Source organism: Haliotis rubra, unplaced genomic scaffold (genome assembly GCF_003918875.1).
Source record: "Haliotis rubra isolate DU_JTF1 unplaced genomic scaffold, ASM391887v1 Scf11, whole genome shotgun sequence".
In the NCBI taxonomy this organism is placed as follows: domain Eukaryota; kingdom Metazoa; phylum Mollusca; class Gastropoda; order Lepetellida; family Haliotidae; genus Haliotis; species Haliotis rubra.
Genome location: NW_025765003.1, coordinates 3,296,068 through 3,308,553, shown reverse-complemented (window position 1 = coordinate 3,308,553; position 12,486 = coordinate 3,296,068). Strand labels below are relative to the sequence as shown.

At 40.4% G+C, this 12,486-nt stretch overlaps 1 protein-coding gene across 1 annotated transcript; it reads left to right on the top strand.

Moving 5' to 3' along the window:
- The first annotated feature begins 230 nt into the window (after positions 1-230).
- On the top strand, positions 231-11,589 carry LOC124284809. The gene is made up of 2 exons (XM_046720928.1): positions 231-427; positions 6,149-11,589. The coding sequence occupies exon 2, from the start codon at positions 6,149-6,151 to the stop codon at positions 9,752-9,754; it is 3,606 nt and encodes a 1,201-aa protein (XP_046576884.1). The 5' UTR covers positions 231-427; the 3' UTR covers positions 9,755-11,589.
- Positions 11,590-12,486: the final 897 nt, after the last annotated feature.

The following is a 12,486-nucleotide window of genomic DNA, read 5'->3' as shown; positions in this document are numbered from 1 at the left end:
TACGCCCTACTGCGGTGTACAGGGCGTTTTTAGGCATGTGCGGCACGTGAAAACGGCTACGGCGGCCATTTTGGCCTTCACCCACACGTTTGACGCTGATAGGTTCGGGTTTGTGACGTCACAAATATGTAAATGAGGACGGCCGGGTTGTGGCGGCCATCTTACTTTGCCCGACTGTAGGCTATTTTTGGTAACAAAACGTGTGCGTCTGCGTGGTGGTACAGAAGAACCGTGATTGGTCGAAACACCATATTATGCATGCCGGGTATGACGTAGTTAGTGGGGCGAACTGTACCACGTGACCAGTTGGCCGCCATGATAGATTGTCGTAATGCGGGAGAGTATCATGGTTGATTCCTGAACCGAATGGCGGATCGGTGTACGGAGCTGTAAAATCACCTACACACTCATATCACTGACTTGAAAAGTGAGTATGCACATATATCCGTCCAAATGTTGGAAATAAGTGTATGAATAGGCTCTATAAAGTCACAATCTATATGATTGGGGTAATATAACACATATTCAGCGGTAGCTATGAACACAGCAAAGCTTCGCGGCGCGCGCGTTTTCCCTGCAAGGCGGATAATCGAGCCATGCTGAGAAATGTCTTCCGTCGGCCCCTACAATAACGCGACTTGGTGTGTAGTTTATATGATTAGTTGAACATATATTACATGTAAATGAAATAGAATACACAGATTGGACATGGAAGCATAGTTTTGTTAGGAGCTAGAAGTAATGAATCTGTCTGTAAGTGAATAAGGGCATTGTTTTTCTGTTCGAGAAGGAAGTGAACACCCAGACGAGACTCATTCAGGTCGCTAACATTGAACATGTGCTGAAGTAACATATTCATATTATTTTGAAACAGATTATCAGATTAATTTTAACATTCTGCGATGACCACATGTTTATGTCCATCTTTGTTGCGGTTTAATATTAATTTATGAATCTTATGTAGGCTGTTGAGTGTTAGTATTTTTCGCGGCACCGCAGTATTCAACAAGAATTTGTAATATTGAATATGATTATCATAAAGTCAAAATATTCAAGTTAAATGTTAATTTTCAAAAAAATTCGTTTGAATTATTATGTTTTACTGGTGTAATATTTTGATTGTTTTGGTAATATATAAATGTAGTGATGGGAGATTATATTTTAGTGAAATATTCCAGCGGAAGTTATATTGCAACCTTGAGTGATCAAAAGGAAACTCCCCATTTTATGGAATAATCGTACCTGGAAATAGTGTTTGGATATCCCGTGTTTGCATATTCCCGCAAGATTAGATAAAACCATGTGCTGATGTAGATATTCATATATTAGTTTGAAACAGATATTCAGATTAATTTTATTTCCCAGAATTTAAACTTTAAGGCAAATGCTTAAAATGTGTAGCTATCAGCCTTTCATCAGTAGCATTCACAAATACAACACCTAGATTCTACTTAATTGTGGACTGACTTGCAAGTTTAGTGGTTTTGTTGACTGAATGTCAGTTTACCTGTTGTCACTTGGGATGTTGTTCGTATGTCGACCACTGGTTTGTCGGGGCTAGACTCATTACCGATAGATTTCGGCCACTACCTGATCATTTACATAAATACAGTTTAGCTAGGCATAGTTGTAATGTTATGTGATAGCTATTGCAAGTTATTGTCTGTAGACAATAAGGATGGGTGCAACTTTCAGCTGATCCACCAGTAGAGAGAGGTTCAACAGCTGACTGGTACATTTATTCAAAACATCAAGAAAAAGTAATAAAATAGCTAGAGAAAGCATATTGTTTTCATGATGTGACATAAAATATTGGTTATTAAGTCATTAGTCAATGGCCAATCAGAGTTTTATCTAGGATGCTGAATCAAGTGCCCTTGGCAGCCTAATAGTGATAATTGGGATATTTTCTGGATTATTTTATCTTAAATTCATAGGTTTTTAATATTGCATTCAATGCAATAATGTTTGTTGTTTAACGTCACACTCCACAATATTCCAGCTAAATGGTGGCGGTAAATGACCAAGTCTGGACCAGACAATCCAGTGATCAATGCATTGATACGCAGTTGGGATACAATGATATGTGTCAACCAAGACAGCGGGCCTGACTACCTGATCCCATTAGTTGCCTCTTACGACAAGCATGGCTTGCGGAAGACCAAATTGTAATCCAGAATGCAATTATTCAAAATGAAGTATAAACATTGTTCCAAACAAATCCCCCAAATTGGAATGCATGTTTGCCAGTTCATGTAACTGTGTATATTATTATTAATGTTGCTTGGAAATCTGTATTTTACTGTAAACACCAAGTAACATTTCCTATACACAAAGTAACATGAACTGGGAACTGTGCTTTCCAATTTTGGGAGTTTTACTGGCATTTGCAGAAGTCTCGAAGCTGAATGTTGCCACTGAACAGATGTAGATTCAGCTATACTAAATTAAATTCGGAACGGAGGGCAGTGGGCGTGTTCAACATTTAACATTTTCCTTTTCATGTATGTGTCAAGTGGGTTTGACTGCCTCTTTAGCCATGCAGGTCTCAAGCCTTTGCACCACATAAAACCTGGTTGGACAAGGGTCCCATAAGGCCTAAAAACAAATGTTGTGGTTCCGATTACCCGACCGACCCTTGAATTTTGGTGCCGACCCTTTTTTTTTAAGCGGACTGAATAAATAAGCTTTCAGATACCATTGTGTTTTGCCGGTGCCGACAGATATCGGTCATGCTGATAGAGAAAGTCTATATGATGTCCATAAGCTTGATTGAATAAACAAATACATATTGATAGTAATGATACATGTGTTATTAGTTTGTACTTTCCTTGTAAAAAAGTATGTAAAAAAAAAGAGTTCCTACCAACCTACCCTAAGTTTTAAAGAGGTGTAATCGGAACCACAACATATTTTTTAATTTGGCCTAAGTCTATATAATATAATAAATTTAATTTCACAATTTTCAGATTTCGGAGGGATTTTTGTTAAGATTCAAAATTAAATGCCTTTTGGCTTGCAAATTTTGGAAAATATTTTGATATTGTCCAAAATCAAATAACAGAAGTGTATGAAAATCAGGCTGGCCTATGGTTCAGATAGTTTTACATGTCAAAATACATTAAGTTAATGTCCTTGGCTATTGATAGAAATTCAGTGACCTGTGGCTTTGCATTCAGCATGATCTGTAAAATCATTCCGGTGTGTCAGAAGAAATGTAAGATAGTTTCCTCAGGAGACAGAATCTAGTTGGGCTGCTTGATTTGTATTGACATCAGCAGGAGATAGCTATATTATATGTGCCATGTAATAACCAGATGTTGTTAAGCAATGATAAGTGATCATAGTTAAACAGAAAGCAGAATCGACATAAATAACAATGTGTTCCAAAATATCGATACAAAATTTGAGTTTTTGTCATGAACTTTTATGTGAAAAGTTTTCTGATTTTCCTAGATTCAAATGCATCACCAAACCTCTGGATCCCAGGATTATTCTCCTTCTTAACTACAAATGCTGTATAGCAACAGTTACTTGTTTTGAGCTGATCTGTAAATGCCAGGGGAACACCAGAAATGGACTTCACACATTGTACCCATCTGGAGACGAACCCATGTCTTCAGAGTGACGAGCGAAGGCTTTAAATATGAGGCAATCTCACCGCCAGAATCATTAATAGGCTGGTGATGTAAATTACAGGTTTTGTTTTGACACGGTTAAGCAGTGGTGTTGGTTTATCCTTTTTCATACAATACAGTGTCTATATAATAATACTGATGTCAGGGTCTGTATGACCCGCTTGTCATGGAAGAGGGCTCAAGTCCCGCTATCTAAGTCATTGCGATTCCCCATGCATAGATCCTTCCATTGAGCATACTAGAAATCAGGGTAAGACTTCCGCCCGTACCCCCCCTCCTAAATTTTAATGATGAGGAACAATTTCTTTCAGTGGCACTTGTAGAAGTTGGATATGTCTTTCAGTATGTTCAGATACAATTAAAGAAACATGTTAAAACTCATTGTTATCAGATGAGGAATATATATTCAGGTGATATGATTTGACTACAATGAAATTTAAGGGGGGATACGGACGAAATTCTTTCTGAATCAGTGGTTGCTGATTCAAATCCCAGTTTGGTCTGATTATGTTTCTAGGTTGTCATCGCCATAATCGTGCTCATGGTTTCAGCAAAGTGGCACCACTTAAGTCTTTCCTCTCACATTAAGCTGACAAACTGATATAAAATGGTATGCTGTTAAGAGCTGTGTTAAACCCAATTAACTCATTCACTTTTCAGTGAGAGTCAGTGTCTGGAAACTATTTCAAAAGAGCAGTTCCTTTGCAAGGGGAAATAACACCTATATTATCTCCCCTTTAATGTTACCTCTTAATAATAAGGAATGGTGGTATCAGTGAAATAGGTTTAAGTTCCTGCTTTAATAATCTGTGTGCTCCGATTTATTAATGACTGACACAGATCAATATTCTCAATAATTCATATTGATGCGTATATTTGTTGTGCTCAGCGTTCAAAATAAACCGGAGGCCCAGTGCCGGTTGTTATTGTGTCAGGCTGGCAGTTTCAAATATTTGCATCCCCTTGAGGGCTTTCTTTAGGCCAAAATAAAATAATGTTGTGGTTCTGATTACACCTCTTTAAACTTTAAGGGTAGGTAGGATATTTAAAAAAAAATTTTTTTTTAGAAGTAAAGTAAAAACAAATAACACATTTATCAATGTATGATTGTTTATTCAATCAAGGTTTCGGCCATCATGTCAAATCAGAATGACCGATGTCCGTCGGTGCTGGGAAAAAACAATGGTATCTCAAAGCTTATTTCATTTATACCGCTTAAAAAAATTAGGGTTGACACCAGAATTCAAGGGACGGTCGGTCGGGTAATCGGAACCACAACATTTTTAGGCCTTATTAACGTTCGGGAATCATCCATGATCCACCATGTTACGATAACTTACAGTTTCACTTCCTGGTATTTCAGCGCTTTGTGCATGGAAATGTCAACACCAGTCTTTGATGACAAATAAAACTTTATCTCTGTGCCATAGGCTTCGCTAATTCATTTTGTAGAAACAGTGTGAAGCTGTGTACAGTGTAGTCTATTTTGTTTTTATTGGTTTGACTTTTAATAAAATGGGCCTGCAGATTTCATTCAGGGCCTGTAGGTTTTAAAGCCTGCAGGGGCAGCAGGCCCTGATGGTCAACTGGCAAATTAAAGTATTGCAAACACTGGTTGTGCTCAGACCATAATTACTGTTAGTTTAACCTTGTTCTACTTCAAAGATTACAAATTGTGTGTATCTTTCTTATAAAACATATTAAAAGATCGTGTTTAATATGTAACAGCTATCCATTTTTGACCCACACCAAACATTTTACGGGTCTTTGCTGGTGATATGAGGGTCTTGTACAGTACTGAAATGGTGTAGTGTACTGTATGTTCATATAATTGCTTCAGAGACTGGAATACATCAGTGATCCCGCTGACAGTGGTCTTGAGTGATGGGTGAAATAACGACGTATAACTCTTGATGCGCTGTAGGTACACACTCCATATTTTTGTGCATCTCTCCGGACACTGTATTTTGGATCTACTTCGTCCATTCTCTACATTTGTGCATCACGTAAATCCCTGTAGTGGGTTGGTTGTCAGTCTTGTTTATTCTGACCTCATTGACCCTTGACAAAACAGCTTGTTATGGATATTGTACTCAGAAGCTTATGTGTGGTTTTACTAGTATTGGCCCCTAAATACTTTAGATCACCAACCTAATCAACCGTTATTCAAGCTCAGTTATCTAATACAGACAATTAAACAATATCATGTTAATAAAATACATGATCAATTAAGCCGTGAAGATTAAGGTTCGAGTTAGTATTCAGCAACCCATGCTTGTCGTAAAAGACGACGAACAGGATCGGGTGATCAGGCTCGTTGACTTGGTGGACACTTGTCATTGTTTCCCAATTGTGGAGATTGATCCTCATGATGACGATCACTGGATCTGGTTCAGACTCGTTTATTTACAGTCACCATATAACTGGAGTGTTGCTGAGTTTTGCGGTAAACGACAATCAAACATGATCCATTGTATTGTGTTTAGCTAATGAGTGACATTGTGTTACAGATGGATGCTGACAGCGATGAGGCCAAGGTTGAAAATCCTGTCCTGAATGGGGATGTGGAAAACAGTGATCCTGCCCAAGTCAAGAAAGGTGTGAAGACGGCAGGTGATGATGGCGTCATAACAGCAAACTCCAAGGAAAGTGACGTGGAAGACAGTGCTGAGAAATCTAACGCTGACAAACCAGAGAAGACTGATGCTGAGAATGGCAATGACACTGAGGGGACTGGTGTAAATGGAGACCAAAATATGCAGGATGACCAGACACCAAATGCTGCAGGTGACGGCAGCGCACAGAATGGTGCTGCTGCGACTGATGAAGGCAAGGCTGAGAGTAGTGCTGATGCGAAAGATGAAGTGAAAAAGCCTGATCCAGATTTGGAGATAAAGCCAGGAGACAATGGGAAGAAAGCAGATAAGGGAGAAGGGGATAAAGTGGAAGTGGTGGAGAAAGATGGAGATGAAGGAGAAGAGACCAAGGAAGATAAGAAAACAAAAACTGCAAAAGAGGAAACAGATGCTGTAAAGGGTAAAGAAGAGAAAAAAGGCGTCAGTACAGAAGGGACCACTGCAGAGAGTAAAGAAAAACCTGGTACGGAAGCTTCACCCCCTAAAAATCTACGAAAAAGGAAGTCTGTTTCCAATGGTTACATAGACGCTGAAACATCAGACGATGAAGATTACAAAGACATGATCATCGAAAAGAAGCCTAAGAAGGAGGAACCCCCCAAGGTGGCCACTGAGAGATCTGTGAGTGTTCCAGCAGCTGCTCTCAAACCTGCCTCACAGGTAGTGCCCCTTGCTTACAATGTCGGTCAGCCTCTGTCCCTGCTTGGAGCCAGTATATTACCCAGCCAACAGACAACTGTTCGGATGGTAATCCCCTCTGTACAAAATGCCCTCCTTACACAAAGTGGTGGATCAGTCATCCTTTCCCAGCCACAGACATCTTTTCAGGGTCTGACTCTCAACTCTGGGGTTGTTCTTTACCCCCAGCTGCAGGCAGGGTCTACGTCTGCCGTCATGTCCACTATGATCACCTCTGGAGCACAGAAAGGCAGCATTAAAACAACCCCGGGTATATCAATTGTTGGGGTCACAAATTCTAAGAAGTCAGGAGCTGTGACGTCAGTGACTTCTTCCAAACAGTTGAACAAGGTCGATAAGGTTGATCTACGTCCACCCAGTAATAGCTTCGAGATGATTGAACTTGTCAAGTGGGAACTGAAACAAGGTATCTATCACAGACCCAAGAACTTCAAGCTGAAACCTGATTCTGAGCTAGGCGCTGTTGCTAAATTTCTGAGAGATTTTGGACAGGATCTTGTGAAGGAGTCAGTTTATAGTGACTTGGTAAGAATTCAGAATAAGAGGAGCAACCAAGGTAAGCTCACTGATAAAGAGAAGCAAGATTTCCATAAATTGAAATCAGTTCATGTAGAACTTAAGGACAAGGTTGGGCCTGTGAAACTTTCATTGTCAAAGAAGTGCAAATGTGGATTTCAGACAGAATCTGAAAATGTGATGTTCTGGCACAAGCAACATCCACACATGACAGAGAATGACTTGCGTTGTGCTCACTGTGAATTTGAAACCCGCAACAGCTCGGCCTTCACTTTCCACATGGAGGCTGAACATAGCACAAAGGCTCGATTTTTAGAGAAACCACCTTTCTGGGAGTGCAATCTCTGTCCATATGAAAACAACTTGCGAAACAAGCTTACACAACACAAGTTTAGATGTATCAAGACTTTCAAACTGAACTTGAATCTCCACCCGTCATGGATGCCTGGCCCAGAGATTAATTATTGCCTGGAGAAAACATTCTATAAGAACCCATTGCTGATGAACATAAATCGCCTACAGCAACAACAACAGCAGCAGCAGCAGCAACAACAGAATCAGCAGCAGCAACGAGCTGTCACCCCAATTATGCCAAAGGGTCAGGTGGTACAAAGTGGTAACCAGGTGGTCAAGACCATTCCATACGGTCAGATGAACAAAGGTCCCGTGGTCAATACTCAGGCTTTCAAGAATCCTGCTCTGCTGGCAAAACTTGGACAAGGACAGGCTCGGACAGCGTTCCAGGCTCGAGGAACTTTAGCTCCAAATGTGAACTTATTCAGGGGTCAGAATGCCCAACAGTTTGCTGTGAAAGGTAAAACTAATGTTACATACGTCAGACCCCCAACCACCAATGTTTCTAATAAAATCAACAACATCATCAGCATGAATACCCATGTCTTGGACAAGGGTTCTTCTGCATCAAAACCAAATTCTGGATTTGAAGTTTGTGAGATCTGCGGTGGCTATGTGAAGGATCGGACAGCTTTGAGAATCCACTTCTTCTATGCTCATCGGATTGATATGCCACATGGTGTGTTTGACCGTGTCCACCCTCCATTGTACTGTGCCACGTGCTTCGCTCGCTTCTGGACAGCACAAGGTCTGCAGAAGCATCTTGATGTGCACAAAGAAGATTCATCCGGAGGAGTTGCTGGCAAATGCATCGTCTGTCTACATAGAGTACCCAACATACTAATGCATATGAAGATCGTGCACAACAAAGCCTTCGTCAACTTCCTAAGAGAATGCAAGTGCATTTTCTGTGGAACTAAATGCAGCAACAAAAGTGTTGTGGAGAGCCATATGGCAGCAGTGCATGGGGTCGTGGTTAAGTCCGGTTCTCAGCCTGATGCTGCAGCCCATGCTCCACCACATGCTCCACCACAAGCCAGGCAAAAGCCTGCCAACCCCAAGACAACTCCCAAGAGTGGCAAGAATGATAACCAGCTGGTCAAAGGAAGTGTTTGTGTGCTATGTAACCTCAACTTTGGCCGCAATGTCGACTTGACCCGTCACTGCATGCGCGTTCACCACACCTGCATGAAATGTGGCATGGTTGTAGCCGACAAGGAGTCCCTGCTGCGACACACCTGCCTCGAGTCTCCATCAGGACTAAGAAACTGTGAGATTTGTAAAGAGAAGGGTTTCCATCCAGCTTACCATGTCAAACACATTCGAGATAAACATCTTCGCAAGCTGTCCATCAAGTTGAAAAGGTTGGATGAAAAGATAACGGCAAAGTTTATCAAGAAGCCCATCAGTGCCAAACCGCAGAAGATGCCAGCAGAAACTATTGAACTGTCTGATGATGATGAGCCTGCGACCAAGAGGATGAAGACGGACCAAGGAGATAAGGCTACAGCTACGTCTAAAGTTAAGACAAAGAAATACAGAAGTGCTGCCCCAAAAGCTGTAGCGGTTGTTGAGGATGTTGTGATGCTGAGTGATGACGATGAGGATGAAAAGAAGGGGAGAAAGGCAGACAAGAAAAAGTCCGCAGATGACAAGGTTGATAAAAGTAAGGAAAGTGAAAAAGAGAACAATTCCAATGAAAGTAAAGTCACATCGGAAGGAGATGAAAAATCGTCAACAGAGAAGGCAGAAAATGATTCTGCATCTGACAAAAAGGAAAGTAAATCGGAGAAGGGAGAAAGTACAGCAACATCTGACGATAAGACACAAGCTAGTAAAAGTGACGACAAAGAAAGTGAGAGTAAGGACTCTGCAGGTGATAAGAAAAAGGGGGACGCGGGTAAGGACTAATGTCGTCCATGGGTCTGGCCAGCCAAGACACCCAGACCTTTGTACAAACGTACACATATTTAAAACTACCATGTCTTGTGTTGGTGGTGATGTTATGGTTACTGTATTCTTGAAATGGAGAAAAATCAAATGTTTTTGAACTGGTCAAACAATTGTATCTTCGCTGACAAATGCATTTATCTCTCATGTTTGTTCAGCTTCCTGTTAATTGTTTGGATTCTTTTTCTCAACATTACACATACTTATTTGTTTGAATGTGGGATCAAGAATGTCATACAGATTATCTCTTGTGATTTCATTAAACTGCTGCCTTAAGACGATGACATAGATCTGCATAATACAATATTTGATGAAAAATAACATAAGATCATAGAAGTTACATTAGGGTAGACCGAAACTTTTGACACTTTTTTTCTGTTATGTTTTGTATGAATAACTGAAAGACATCATTGCCAGGGTGTAACTGAACTACTTTAATCATGTTGATCTGCTGTTTGGTTGCAAGGAATTCTTTAACTGGGGGTGAAACGGTATGCTCTTAGCACGGTACAGTACATATTGTAAACGCAGTGTATGAAATAAGGCCTGTCCGACCGCCTGAGACGGGCTAGATTTCTGCCATACGGTCTAATTTTACAGCTAGCCAGCCCGATAGACAGGTGAAATTTTTTTATTCAGATAACCTGTCCACTGGCACTGTCTCTTTAGTATTTGAGAAGGATGAGTTAAATCTCTTTTGGGCTGGTAGGTTTTTGAAGTTACCAGCCGAGATGTCAGGCTGGGTTTTTGGCTTATTTCATACACTGGTAAAAGGCCTTCACTTGGGTCCGTTTCGGTTTGGTATATGATATATGGTCATAATACAGAAAATTGACAAGAGCCAAACCCTACATAATCTTTATTTTGAATGAACAAAACTGTCATTTTATGACTAGATAGAAATGACGGTACAAAAATCGAACATACCTAATTTTTTAATTGCATTACGGGAAACCAAACCGAAGATAAAATACAGCAGTTCTTCTAATAACAACTCGGTATACCATTTCGCCCTTATCTTTAACTCAGTATGTATTAGATAGCCTCCAAGCTGTTAGAGCAGATGTTATCATTCATGCATGTAATCCACACGTGTAGGGTGTCTTAGACAATGGTCATTGAGGCTTCAAATGGAGATCGGTCTCGGGGATTTCAAGTGTGCAAGAGGCAGTTCTAGAAGTCAAATAAGAATAAACACAGAACTCAACTGATGTCAACTTCTACAGGGAAATATATAGGCCAACAGGACATAGTCTATTAATCTTTGGGCAGGGATGGTATTTGGTTTTGAGTTACTGAATTAGCAATGGCATTTTTTTTACGAGTGCTGAAGAAAGGTTATTTAATCATTCAAAACTGGCTTCTACAGGATATCACTGCAATACAATGCTTTGTGGCCCACTGTGATGTCACAATGGGATGACAGGCTCGTGTTTGGTTTCACTGGGACACTCTGGACTTGCCTCCCAAGTGAAGTGACATGCCAGGTCCTAACATGACACTGTTCAACAATTTGTGAAAACCCTGCAGTTTTTGAAATGTTACAGTTCACATCTGCATACACAAAATTTGGCATCAGTATGTACAAACCAGGAAATGAATGAGACAGGTGGCAGTTATTGTTTGGACAAGTAGTTCATTATTATTGTATCATTATTTTGGGAAGTGTTGAAAACGGTTATTTGATAGTTCAAACATGGCTTTCATAGGATATGGAGCTGCTTCACAATGCTTTGTAGCCCATTGTGATGTCACAATAAAATGACATGGGTGATCACTCTTTCACTGAAGCTGGTTTGGCTTTTCTTTTTGACAAGCCTCATGATTTTCAACTATTGATGAGTGTTGAGCTGTTTGATATAAGAACCCAAGGGCAAGATGCTTGAGTTGCTTGTTATGTGGAAACTGGGACAAATGAAACCAATGTCGACGTCACAGCACCTGAAAGATAAAGGTGAGGTGATAAGGGGTTTAACGTCGTGCTTGAGAATATTTCGCTCGTATGACGACGTGCATACCCCACTCAGACACATTATACTGACTCCGAGCTGACCAGTCCTTGTTGTACCCATTAATGCCGAGAGCCAAGCAGGGACCAACAATTACCAGATTTTAACGTCTTTTGGCATGATGCAGTCGGGGATCGAACCCGCGACCTTCCGCTCTCCGGGCGGACGCTCTAACCACTACACCACGGAGGCGGTCTGAACGATAAAGTAACTCCAAATACTAACAGATCCCTCTGCCTTATTGATTTGATATCAGATGTTATTGAATGCGCAATATAAAACTTGCGACCTCCGCATCACTTTGTGTTCACTTATTTATTTCAATCTGTATATCCTGTAATATAAGGGGTGTCACAAAGCACATAATCATCGTAATGTCAATAAATTTGGCATGCAGTATGATATGGATCTTAGTTACCTGGTTAAATATATGGCTTGAAATCATCATATTTAATTGGCAGTTGGATACATTTGTCATATATGGTGAGATTTTGGTATAGATCATGATACTGTTATCTACTGTTGTCAAGCTGATAAAGTGTAAGGATCTATACTGAAACGTTGCTGTATGGATACTAAAGAAATTGTAATCCATACAATTGCTTCCAAGAATTGCTACCCAAATTCTGAAGATGCCTTTCAAACAACTTTGTGACACCTCTGATATTTTTGGACTAACAAAGC

Bases quoted from the DNA above. Each gene is read 5' to 3' on its own strand.
- LOC124284809 (XM_046720928.1), top strand. From the start codon at position 6,149: ATGGATGCTGACAGCGATGAGGCCAAGGTTGAAAATCCTGTCCTGAAT.